The 13,746-nt window shown below is 43.1% G+C and overlaps 1 protein-coding gene across 1 annotated transcript; it reads left to right on the forward strand.

The window, feature by feature from the left end:
* The first annotated feature begins 4,736 nt into the window (after positions 1-4,736).
* On the forward strand, positions 4,737-12,727 carry SNX12 (sorting nexin 12). The gene is made up of 4 exons (XM_030850776.3): positions 4,737-5,045; positions 9,678-9,773; positions 10,309-10,433; positions 10,843-12,727. Exons 1-4 carry the CDS (start codon positions 4,881-4,883, stop codon positions 10,943-10,945), a joined length of 489 nt encoding a protein of 162 aa, XP_030706636.1. The 5' UTR covers positions 4,737-4,880; the 3' UTR covers positions 10,946-12,727.
* Positions 12,728-13,746: the final 1,019 nt, after the last annotated feature.

The raw sequence follows: 13,746 nt of genomic DNA on the forward strand, positions 1-13,746 counted from the left end.
AGCTGTCAATTGCATTATTACTGCAAAACATTTAAGTAGCCCAGTACCCTGCTACTCTCCTCTCCACGTTATCAAATGTTTCTCTTAAAAAAAAAAGACCGTGTATTTACACCTCATTGTGAATTTAACTTTCGCAATTCTCCAAGGGCTATTTGATTTTAAGCCTTTTCCTATTACTTACCTGTATATTCAACTTCTCTCTTTCTATGAAATTCTTCCCCCCCACGCCAGTCGTTAAACATATTCAAGCCTCCTTTCTCTTTAAACAAACAGACAAACAAATCCTTCTTTGTCAATGCATTGCTCTCTAGCTACCACATTCCTCAAATCTTGGGCAAGCTTCTTTAAAGAATAGTCTGTACTAAATGTTTCCACTTCACCTCTGATTCAATTCTTTTTTTTTTTTTTTTTGCGGTACGCGGGCCTCTCACTGTTGTGGCCTCTCCCGTTGTGAAGCACAGGCTCCGGACGCGCAGGCTCAGCAGCCATGGCTCACGGGCCCAGCCGCTCCGCGGCATGTGGGATCTTCCCGGACCGGGGCACGAACCCGTATCCCCTGCATCGGCAGGCAGCCTCTCAACCACTGCGCCACCAGGGAAGCCCTGATTCAATTCTTAATCTGCTGCAATCTGGGTTCTACTCCCAGCGCTCTACCAAACCTCTCACCTTTAGGTAATTGTCAAATTGAGTGTACATTTCCCAGGTTTTATTTGACCATTCTACTGTATTAAACACTGTTAACCACCTACTCTCCTTTTGGAAACATTTTTTATCCCACTCCTTCAGATCACTATTGTCTCCTGGTTCTCTTTCTACCTCTCCGAAAATTCCTTCCTGGGTTTCCTTCACAAGCTTCTCTTCCTGTGCCTGTCCTTTAATTTTTTTCCCAGATGGAAATAGTTTTATTTTTTCTGATTAAAAAAAGGTACATGTTTATTGTTAAAAATCAGGTCCTTTAGAAAATTATAAATAAAAACATAAAACTGAAACCCCACCACCACAGAGGTAACTACCACTAACATTTTTAATTTATATCCTTCTAGTCTTTAAAAATTATCATATATATCATATACAGTAATACAAATGGTATCACATTACAATATTTTTTTCACAAATAAGATCTTTTATTTGTCACCATTAAAAGTCTGAATTTTAAACAGATTCTTGGACTGGCAGCTAATATCCATCAACTCATTCAACTTTAGCACCTGTCTCAACCCCAGTAGCTTTTTGAGAACTACTACCTTTTTTTCCCCTTTTAAAAATAATTTATTTATTTATTTATTTATTTTTGGCTGTGTTGGGTCTTTGTTGCTGCGCGCAGGCTTTCTCTAGTTGCGGAGAGTGGGGGGCTATTCTTCGTTGTGGAGCACGGGCTCCAGGCACGTGGGCTCAGTAGTTGTGGCTCACAGGCTCTAGAGCGCAGGCTCAGTAGTTGTGGCACACGGGCTTAGTTGCTCCGCGGCATGTGGGATCTTCCCGGACCAGGGATCGAACTTGTGTCCCCTGCATTGGCAGGCAGATTCTTAACCACTGTGCCACCAGGGAAGTCCCAGAACTACTACCTTCACCATGCAAACTCACCATGTTGCTCCATGAGTTTTCCCAATTCAAACTTGGGCTTGTTCAGCATTTTTACTTTTCTAACAAAGACACCATGGAGCGGATAAATAGATTGGCAAGTGTTTTCTATGTCTTTTCCAATGCTGTCTGGAATCAATTTATTGACTACCTCTTTCAAGTCACTTGTCTGCACCTCTTGGGTCATGATTTCCATCATCTTCTTCCGAATTTGGTGGACCTGCTGGTGCTGGGCATAAGAGGTCTTCCGAATCTGATTGTTGCATTTTTTTAGTAAAACCCACACAGAATAGATGAAGCAAATAACCATCGGTAGTCTTGACGTCAACGTGAGCTTCAATCATGGTACTTTCTTCTTGGCTCCTTTTTTGCTGCCTTTTGTAAGGCGCTTCTTCTTGCTGACCGCCATGGTGTACAGTATTTTTTTACCAGCTTTTTTTCACTTTTTTCGTGGGCATCACTCCATATCAACGAATATAAGAACATTATTTTACATGGATACATAGGAGAACCCTGAATTTGGCCATTTACACAAGACACTGAGTTTTATGATCGAGGTGAAAATTTTGAGCCAAAAGTTTTTATAAATAACATTAATTTTTTTTTTGGCGGCGCCCCATGGATTGCAGGATCTCAGTTCCCCCATCAGGGATTGAACCCGGGCCCCAGCAGTGAAAGAGTTGAGTCCTAACCACTGGACCGCCAGGGAATTCCCATTTAAAATATTTTTACAATACAAAAACACTTAAACATAAATGAAATGAAAATGAAAAACAACTCTCCCTGCTGTCCCTGACTCCTGTTCTCCAGTTCTGCTCTCCAGAGACAACCAGTATTACAAGTTTCCTGAGGTCAAAGGTGTTGTTTGTTTTTTTTAATACATACTGCCAATTAGCTTCCCAGAAAGATTGTACAGATTTACACTCTCATCAACATTGCATGCCTTCATCAATTTTTAAATATTCTGTCCTTGCCTCTTCACATTTTTCTTTCTACACTGTATGCTAATAATTCCCAAATCTCTAATTCTAGTCACACCCTCGAGGTCCAGGCCTGTATTTCCAGCTGCCTCCTGGACATTTGGATGTCCTACAGACACCCCAGATTTATCCAAATTGAACTCACTGTCTTCCCTCCCAAGCTCACTCTTCTTTCTGTAATTCCAATTTCGATTGGTGATACCAGCAATCCACATAGTTACCTACCTCAGAAACCTAGGAGTCATTTTATCTATTTTCTCTCTCTCCCATCAAATAGTAATAATAGCTAATAGTTACTGAGGACTTACTATTTGCACATATTTTATTTCATTGAATTCTCACAAAAGCCCCGGGGTAGCTTTTAGTCTTATTTCCATTTTACAGAGAAGGAAAACTTGTTGGATAACATGCTCAAGGTTATACATCTAGGAAGCAATGATCTAAACCCAGGCAGCCTAAGTCCATAGCTCACACATTTAAGCCCTACACTATACTACCACCATATCTATCAGATACAACTCCTATCTATTTTATTTCCTCAGTCTCAGCCTTCTCTCTTCCCTTTTCTCCATTCCCACCACCATCATCTGATTCCAAGTACTACTGTATCAATAGATACTCATAATTGGTCACACTCAACTCAGACACATCTTCCATGTTGCTTGCAAAATAATCCTTCTAAAACACAAATCTGATCATGCCTTTGTGTGTGTGTGTGTGTGTGTGTGTGTGTGTGTGTGTGTGTGTTGTAGATCCTTCAGTGGCTTCTTATCGTCTACATTATAAAACCAAAGATCCTTTGCTTAATATAGAAGGATCATCCTCATCTGCCCATCCTCAGCCAGGCTACCTCTCTAAGCACTTCCACTACACAACCTGAATTGGTGATAATTGCCTAAAAATATCATGCTGTTTCTTATCTGGATGACTTTGCATATGCTATTCCCTCTGCAAGAAATTACCTTTCCCCATTTCCATTCCTGTTTGTCTTTTCATGTCTGTCAAACTCAGATGTTTCCTCCTCCAGGAAGCCTTCCTTAATTCCTCCACTTACTCATGTCCTATGTGCTGCTTGGAATATTCACTTATTTTGTATTTGTCACATTATATTAGTTTATTTACTCGTCTCCTTTTCTAAAACATTAACTCCTTGAGGGCGGGGACTCTCTTATTGAACTCTAGGTCTTTAGTGTTTAGCATGGTGCCTGACGCGTAAGTAGTTGCTTAGGAGATATCACTTAAATTGAATTAAATAACTTAACTGTGAAATTATAGGGCCTTGTACTCCGTTGAAAGAATTTCAGGCATCAATGATATGGGAAATTTTTTTTTTGAGCAGAAGAGGGCTGGTGCAAGGAGGAGAAAGGATGACCTAAAATCACCACCTTTACTGTGGGCACTACCCTCTTCATGTGGGCCATGTGCAAATTAGTCATACAAATATTAGTATTTCTATAGATATTCTCATGTAGACACATATTCTATCTCCATTATGGGCTGTAAGCAACCTCAGAGCAGCGCCAAATTTGGAGTTTTGCAGAGTAGCGACAGAAGGTGTTGAAATAAATGCCCTCAGTTTGCTGAGAGATGTAATATCCGAGTACACCTGAAATTAGCTTTTATGTGGCAACAAGTGGAGGATGAAGATATGCCCAAATTTTCCTGAAAAGTGAGAATGAGAAATCATCTTTGTATACCCCATCCTCGCTGCTTTCCTGACACCATAAGTAGCGCTCACTGAGTGCTCAGTTGTGTGTGAGATGACTTTAAACTACTAGTGGCACAAGTGGCCGGGCTGCGTTTTAGGTTCTTAGTACCATTGTTGAAACCCCACCGTCGGGAAACCACCATTCTATTTTCGCGCAAAACCAGGACTTATTCAGGTCACGGGGCTTCGGCCTATCACTGTACGGTCCTAGCTTGCGGGGCAGTGCCCACTGCTGATTGATGCACAGTATAAGACAATTTCTTGGCTTGAGGAGCAGCGATTGGCGGATCTCCCCTGTAGTGCTTCCTAGGATACTGGGAGTGCGTATTGGAGACGCAGGTTCCGGGGCGGCCACAAACACTGCCCGGAAGTCTGAATGACGCCTCCTCGGTACAGGACTTCCAGCCGTCCGCTTCGCCTCTATTCAGGGTGCCGGGCCCCGGGCCGCGACAGCGTGCGCGTGCGCGCGTGCGTGCGTGGGCGCGCGTGCGCGGCGCCGCAGTCTGTGGGTTGGCTGGTTATTTTGCAAGCGGGAGGGGCCGTGCGCGCTTCTGCCTTCGGTCTCTGTCCCCCATCCCCCCTTCCCCGGTCCCGGTCTCTCCTTCGGAAAGATGTCGGACACGGCAGTAGCTGACACTCGGCGCCTTAACTCGAAGCCGCAGGACCTGACCGACGCTTACGGGCCGCCAAGTAACTTCCTGGAGATCGACATCTTTAACCCACAGACGGTGGGCGTGGGCCGCGCGCGCTTCACCACCTATGAGGTTCGCATGCGGGTGAGTCACGGGGTGAGGGAGACAGCTGAGGGAGGACCGGGCGACTGGGCGGGGAGGGCGGGGGTGGGCGGGGGGTGAGGCTGCCATAGGGACGGCCAACGGTGGAGAAGACGCTGGAGGGGTCATTTAGGGGTTAGGGGCTTAATAGGTTTGCAGAGAGGTCTGCCCACTCGGTTGTGGCCCGAGGATACAGAAAACTCCTGAGGGGGGACATCGGACCGGCGTGAGGGAAAACAAGTACCCATGAGCAAGAAGTGAAGCATGGCTGGAGACGGTGGGGAAGGATGGAGAGGATTAGAGTGAGGAATCCCAGGAAATAGGAATCAGGACTGTAGCGACAGAAGGAGGGAAGGAGGAGTGGAAGAGGGCTGGGGGATGGAGAGCCAAGGCGATATGCTGCAGGGTCCCATAACTAAACTAGGTTGTGGGAAGTCAGTCTGAAGAAGGGGGACAGGAAGGCCCAGAGGAGCTTCTTCTTAATGAGGTCTCCGTGGATGATGGAGTTGAGCAAAGCCTAGATTAAAGGGAAGAGAGATTCCAGGAACGGGAGACAGGACAGTGGGCTTGGTGGAGCAGAAATAAGAAGGGGAGTCTCCTTGAGACTGAGTGCTTCCCAGACTTGTGTAGAATTAACATCTGAAGGAGAGAAGTGTTTAATGCTTAAGTTTTCTCAGGTACTACATGCTCACTGGAAAACCTGACCTTGCACTCGGATTGGCGGATTGTCAGTCGCTACCCTCATCCTGGGCTGACCCTTTAGATTTGAAGTATCCAGAATATTTATTTCAATATTTACTGGCTCTCATTTGGCATTTCTGTGTATGAATGGCCATTTGCTCTTTCTGCTCTAGATTAACCTTTTGGATTCATTATATTAGTCCCTAGTCTGTAGTTAACTTTAATATATGACATTTCAGGACTGCCCCAGGAGTGGTTTCTTCCAGTGTGCATTACAGAGGACTTTATTCTCTAGTTCTTAGTCCACGATGCAAGGATGGAATGTGCAGAGTACATGGTTTGCAGTTTCTTTGGCCCCATTGAAGTGGTTACAAGCAAAAAAGTTTGAGAGCCATTTCCTAATTTTCCTTATGTTTTCTTCTCAGACTAGAGGGCCAGAATATTCTCTATGGACAGCATGCTGCTCAAACAGCATTTGAAGACCTAAAAGAGTGTATGTGCTTTTATTTTTGAATGAATGAATTGAATGAGAGAGTGTGCTCTCCCACCTGGGCTTTGAAACCTAATTAAGAAGCGATGATCTCCAAATTCCAAGTTTGGCAAAGTCCAAACTGAAGAAAGAAACGCGAATAGAAAAAAATGAGAAAAACTTGTCTATATAAGAACTGTTTGAAATCATCTCTTTGGGGAAGAATGGACATTAGAGCCCTCAAAATATGATAAAAGCTGGGAACTGTTAATGGCAGAGAACTTAATTACCTGAGGAATCCTGGGCATAACTTGTTCAGTGTAAGAACTCTCTGCTGTGGGGTTTTGGAGACATTGTCTTGATGTATTACCCAAGAGCTGTAGGGATTATGAATGGAATTGTTCTCTACTTCAGGCATTCTAATAAAACAGGAATTGTTCATCTAGTGCCTACTGTGTGCCAGGCACTGAACTAGGTTTTAGTTTCTAAATCCTTACAAAAACACCATTTTACAGATAGAAAACTGAGGAGGAATGCAGTTTAAGTAGTTTGCCCAAGTACACATAGCTAATAAGTGTCATGGTTGAGATTTGAACCCAGGTCCGTCTGACTCCAAAGCCCACCATACTCTTTCCACTACACTTTAGTCTCTTTGGCAATGCTTAGTTGCAAAACTTTAGTGTGCAAAATTTTTTTTTAACCCACTAAGTTTTTCATCAGTCTTTTCCACAATTACTAATTGTATAGTGATTGATGATAGGGTTGATGGCAGTTCCTAATTCTGTGGGTTTGAGTTAATTTGTATTTATGTTAATTTTGTATGGCCATATAGGCTTTTAATATTTTTGTTGAACTCTGTTTTGGGGAAAATTGGTGAAACCATTTGGTTTGAAATTGCTAATTTAAGTGACTGATCACGGTAGGCATTATAGGGAGCATGAGACTCGAGAATGGGCTTTGGGAATTAAGCATTGTGTATGGTAGAAGTAGATGGCACTGCCTTGTTTCTTTGTATAATAGCTCAGGGAAGGAGTACCCACCCCAAGAAATAAGGAGTCTGGAGAGGTATTCTGGTGGCTTAACAAGATATGTATGGAACTTTTCAAATGTCAGTTGTCCTGTGGACTTGAACTTTGCTTCTTTCTCCCCTTTCCCTTGATTTTGTGTTGATCAGAGCCAAAGGACTCTATATGCTGTACTACACGATCGTGTCTCCCTCATATAATTTGTAGGTTGGAGTTGAGAGAGTATCCTAGTACATAGTATCCCCTTCCTTAGATGGCTAGGTGCTGAGATGAAAGGCCGTTACTGTCACCATCCTGTGGGGGTGGGGAAAGAATAGCATTTTTGTAAGTCAAAGGAGGAAGTTCACAAAATGGCAGTGGGTGGTTTTGCTGTGTCTTGGAAGAATCTACTCAGCACTTTTTTTCTTTTCTTAGATCCTTCTGTTGGCTTCTGTAAAGGCCTACTGGTTAAGGTTCTACTGTTTGAGGATCACAGTATTTGTAATGAACTCTGGTGGAAACCTGGAATCTCATGATACTGAAGGGCTTTTTTTCTTGAATGATTATTTTTACTCTCAGCTTTATTGAGATATAATTGACAGATAACTTTGTGTAGGTTTGAGGTATAGAATGTGATGATTTGATACACATATATACTTTGTGCAGGATTCTGAGAATGTTCTCTATAATGGCTTATTGTGAATAGGTAATACGTGCACATGGTACAAAATTCAAAAGGTATAAAAATGATATACTATAGTTATTGAAAAAAATCTGTGTATAAGTGGACCCATGCGGTTCAAACCTGTGTTGTTCAAGTGTCAACTGTACTTAAAAATGAAGTCTCCCTCTCTCCCTCTGCCTTACAGAGGTTCCCCTTTCTGAAGAAACCACTGTTTCCATTTTCTTATTTATTCTTCTAGAAAATAGTTTAGGTAATAAGATATTACTTTACATATATCTCACTCCACTTCAACCCATTGACATTCCTGGGACCTTGATCCTGAGTAGAGTTGTAACTAATGTAAGTTGGCCAGTTATTTGGCTTTTGATGCCCTATACCTAGAGCTAGATCCTGAAAAGACAGTTTCCAGACTTGAGGACTACAAAGCATGACATAGTGAGGAATGTGTGAAGCTCTAGCATAGCTCCAATGCTCTTTACCTGCTCTGAGTTAGCTGTGGAGAAAGGAGAGAAACTAGCTCCTTTTTTTCCCATCTACTGATTTGAATTGACTGGTGGGAAATATAGCCAGTATTAATACATTTGGCCATTTCTACTTAGAACTTGTAGATAGGAGTGAGGATCAGGGCTTTTTGTTTGTCGGAGGTTCCTGTTGCCATTGGAGCCTTGGGAAAATTCTCAGTGATTAAGATGTGGGAATAAGCCGATTTATATCAGGGAGCGAGCCATGGTAAGCCAACTTAATGTAAGTGCTATTTCTGCTGCACTTTCTGGATAAGGAAAGGGTAAACAGATATACATAGGGCCACTATTAATCAATTGAGTATTTACTGAGTAACTTGCATAATCTGCATTTAGGGAGATGCAGCAGTAGTCATGGCTCCCGATTTCAATGAAATTATAATTTAGTTAGGTAGCAAGACTAACATAATGCTTGAAACAGTGGTGTGTCAGGCAGTACTAAAGTCTGTGTGTCATAGGAGTTCAGAGGAGAGGGAGACCAATAAATTAAACTGGTGTTGTCAGGACAGATTTCCTGGATGAAGTGGGACTTGAGCTGGGCTTGTAGAATGGAGAGGATTTGGACAGGAAAAGCAGAGGAAAGCATACTTTGGAGGTGCTTATCTCTTGTTCTTTCCAGGGAACTTAAATTCACTTTTCAACTGAAAATGTAATGCATGCATATGATAAATTCAAATTGCACAATGAAAAATGTGACCTACCCATTCCAGTTGTCTAGTCTTATTCTCCAAAGTCAATCATTGTTATCAGTATTTTTCATAAATATTTAATTCATAAATATAAATATATATACATATACATATCCCTTTTAAAAACAAATAGAGGCAGGCTGTATATACTGTCGTGTGCCTTGATTTTAATGCTTGATATCTTTCCATACTGGGACATATATATCTTTTGTATTCTTTTCATAGTTGTATTCCACTGTACAAGTGTACTATAATTTATTTAATCAGTTATCTGTTGATGGACATTTATTATTATTACAAATGAGAAAATTCAGTGAAAACCTTTGTACATACATATTTATGTACAACTTCAAGTCTATTTGTAGGATAAATTCTAAGCAGCAAGGGACTTCTAATCACCACCTGTGACAAGGCTGGATGTGGTAAGGATTGGTATTCACCTGGTGGTGTTTTGAAAGGGTTCTAGGAACATGGTCCATAGGAGCTGTTTCTTTCTTAGGACCTGTCCAAGTGGTTGTGATAGGTGGCCATCACAGGCTGACATTTCTTACCATCTCTCTTCTCTCACATTCTTTCTTCCCTGTAGACAAACCTACCTATCTTCAAGCTGAAGGAGTCCTGTGTACGACGGCGCTACAGTGACTTCGAGTGGCTAAAAAATGAGCTGGAGCGAGATAGTAAGGTATGGCCCTGTTTCCTGTGTGGCACCCTTGAGAGAGGAGATCTGCATAGGTTTATAAAATCTTGAAGGCAACAGAGAGGGTGAACACACTCTGTCTACCAAATCCCAATATATTGGATCTGGGTGATACCCTTTGAAACTTGAAAGTGGTAAGTTCAGGAGAAATTGTAAAGAAAAACTATTAGTTGACTTAGTGGCTAGAAAAGTCATACAACTTAATTCCTTTAGGTGCTAAAAATGGAAAGTGTAGCTAAATTTTTGGATGGTAGTGGACTGTCAAAGAAGGTGAAGAATATTTGGAGTTTACTTCCTTTCTTTTGAGATGGTAAACCTGTCCTCCCACAGAAACAGAACTGGATTAATTTTTGACCTGAGCCACCCCCTGACTGTTCTTATAACCTCAGTTCTTGCAAGTTGCTGAACTATGGCATAGGATGGACCCTATGCCTAATAGGAAATGAAGTGTGTAGTGCTTTACCACCTTATTCCGTCTCTGTGCTCTCCCGTGTGACTGATATTTTGCGTCTGCCTACAGATTGTAGTACCACCACTGCCTGGGAAAGCCTTGAAGCGGCAGCTCCCTTTTCGAGGAGATGAAGGGATCTTTGAGGAGTCCTTTATTGAAGAAAGGAGGCAGGGCCTCGAACAGTTTATTAACAAGTAAGCCAAGTTCCTGGGGATTCCTTTTGCTACTTTTGCCATTTTGGTCTTTCTATATGTTTCGTCTCTTTCCTCTTTTGTAATGGGTAATATGATGTGGTGCCGATTGTGTGCGGGGCTCACTGGACAGTAAAACTCCATTCCTTTGAGCAGAATTCCGATCCTGTACCTCAGGGCCTGAGAAAGCGCTGCATGTTGGATGTGTCTAGGGATTTCCCCCACCTTACACCTCTATCCCCTTCCCTTCTGCAATATTAGGGTTGAAGTGGTACCCTGCTGCTGTCCTCTACTTGCTTGAACTTCAGGGCTGACTTTGCCCTTCTTCCCCTGTCCACATCCACAGCCCTGTCCCTCTGCAAATTCTCTCTGATCCCAAATACAACTGATAACCATCTTGGTCTCTTTATAGAATTGCTGGGCACCCACTGGCTCAGAACGAACGCTGCCTACACATGTTCCTGCAGGAGGAGGCAATTGACAGGAACTACGTCCCTGGGAAGGTGCGCCAGTAGGAGCCCCTCTCACCACTTGCCCTCTACTTTCCTGCTGAAATGACATTGGTTTTTACACTAAGCCTCTCTCTCTCTCTCTTTGATCTGAAGTTGGCTCTCCATCCCCTGGCCTGATAGACTGTCTGGCATTGTGTTCCTTGGTACCTGACTATACCATGGGCACTCTGCTAGGATCCTCTCCTCTGAGGAGAGGTGGGAAACCACAGGCAGATGCCCTTTGCTTGGGGTTGGGGGGTGGGTGGGTGGATTGGACTGGAAGGCAATTTCTTGGGCATTTACCCATGCCAGAAGGCTAACCTTGCGGGGGGCGGGTCTTGTGCTGGTGGGGCACTTGGGTACATACTGATGCTGCAAGTCCAGGGGATTTTTCTTACTCTTAGGTTTAACCAGGAACACTGAGCAGGGAAAGACCCTGCCTTTCCTACCTGCATGAACTTTTTTCCTTGTGGGGAAGGTGGCAGAGACCGAAAAGCTCTCGTTTTCTCTAGGCCCGTTCCCAGTTTTCTCAAGAGTTTCTTTTGTTGTACTTTCTCTCTCCCTTGTTGCTTTTCATGGCAGTAATTCTAGAGTCTAAGCAGTCTGTTGTGTGGAGCAAGGTGTGTGGGTTTTCTAGGCCCATCATCATGGCTGCTTCAGAGTCAGAAGAAAGCCATAGGGCAGTTGGGGAGCTCCTGTTGCCTAGCCCCTTTCCTTTGTGGCTCCCCGCTCTGGCTGCCTATTCTCGCTCACCAGCAGGTGAGTCAGAATGGGCTGGGCCGGCAGTTCTCCCTCCCCAAGCCCTTGCTACTTTTATGGGTTAGCTTTGCAGATTTGGAGGCTTGAGGGCTAGGGGAAACTCACCACTGCCAGGTAACTCCCTGAAGGGTGGGAGTGGATCATTTTCTAGGTACCTCCCAGTGGTAGGGAAGGGCATCACCACTCTCTTCCTTCCATTCTCCCTTCCCCCCATCCCATTTAGTGCTGCCACGAGACAGAAAACACATGAACAAACCACACAGTCTCTGACTTCTCCTAAGCACTTTGAGCTATTGATGGGGCTTAGGGGCAAGAGTTGTCGCTGCCCTCCCCAGCTTGGTCACAGGGTTATTGAACTGCCTGCACTTGTTTCCCATGGAACCCCAGCATTCTCCCCGGAAGCTGAGCTAGGGTTAGCACCTGGGTATAGATTTCTTAAAACTTAGAGTCTGAGGCAGCTTCTTGAGGCTGGTGACTTTCCTGGGCTTCTGTCTGGGATGTAGTGGTTTGTTTGCTGGGGCCCGATATCTGTCCCAGGTGGTGGGATGGGAGCAGGTTAACTCTGGTGTCAGGTCAAAAGTGGGGCTCTTTGCTTAGACACCCTATCATGGAAGGACTGGAATTCTTTATATAGGGTCCTGAGGAAAAGGATTACTGATTCTGACAAGACCCTGATCGGAGAGATTAGGATTGGATTTTGATATGGGGTTTGGAGTCCATCTAAATGTTGAAGTTCCCTGACACAGATCAGCTCTTCAGCTGCCGGGCCTGTGCCAGGGGCTGAGCAGCCCCTAGAGTGAGGCTCTGCTCCCTTTCCCACCTTCCCAGTGTTGGTGTTGTTGCTGCCTTTTTCATTTGTATCCTCTGTTATTGACTTTTTTTTTAAAAAAGATTCCTCCTTTCATTGTGCACAAGTGCTGAGAGCCTGAGGCCCCATTTCTGCTGTGTATATATCCTGACTCGGGGCTTTTATTCAGCAAAATGTTCATTCTTCTGTCAGACAATGTCATATTCAACTCTGTTCATATTAAACCACTGTGAAGCAAGCCTCTGTTTTCCTGCTTAAGTTGTAAATTTAGTACTTTTTAGTTTCTAGGATATTCTGGATATTGTGCAGAAATTATACAACATGGTCAATGTCCTGAAGTGATAAGTAATTTTTACATTTAAATTTTAAAAAAAGCAGAATCCTAGCTGCCTGTAGCAGTATTTACCTATCTTTCTTGCAACATGCAATTGACTTTGTCACAGAGGTAATGCATCTGCTTGCAGGAAGTAGCCATAGGTCTCAGTAACTGTGGTTTGGGTCAGATTTAGTAGATTTGGTTTTTAAGCTTGTGGGTGTGTGCTAATTTGGGCAAAATATATTTATTGTGTGTGTGTGTATAGGTATATGTATATGCTATCTGTGTACATAAATACGTTTGTGCATACGCTTATCCTCCGACACACCCTCACACCCCTTACAAACACTATTTCTTTCATAGGCTTTTTACCTCAATTGAGCTGTTTTTCTTACACATAGATTTGATGCAGGCAGAAAGGTGAGTGAACTCTGAGAATTTTTGATGGATGGATATTTTCACTTGACCAGTAGATTCTGAAATGGCTTCATCCACAAAGTGGGTTTTGGGAAAGGTTTGTGATGAGAGGTTAGGTAGGAATCTTGACATTTGGGGAGTCAAAGGTAGTTTTAATCATGTAGTTGAGTGTGGAAAGAAGGTATAGAAAGTGATGTGGTCAAAACATTATGAATTAAGATGACTTAACAATGGTATTTGGGTACAAGTAGAAGAGTGGGGGCTGAATTGAAGAAGTTAAGAGGTTTTGGTAGTTCAGGAATTAGATGACTAAAGATATATGAGAGGATAGGGAAGAATAGCTGTTTCTGTGAGATAAGAGAAAGGAAGAGTAATAAGAGAAATGCAACCTTCACAGGCAGCAGTGTTGGAGAATGAATAGAGAATAACTAGAAAAAGCAGCTGTAAAATAAAATATTAAGCTGGGCTGTGATGGGGCGGGGTGCTTGAGGTAAAATAAAATGATAACATTCTCTTTCTTCAAAG

The sequence above is a fragment of the Globicephala melas genome, chromosome X (genome assembly GCF_963455315.2).
Source record: "Globicephala melas chromosome X, mGloMel1.2, whole genome shotgun sequence".
NCBI classification, from domain to species: Eukaryota; Metazoa; Chordata; class Mammalia; order Artiodactyla; family Delphinidae; genus Globicephala; species Globicephala melas.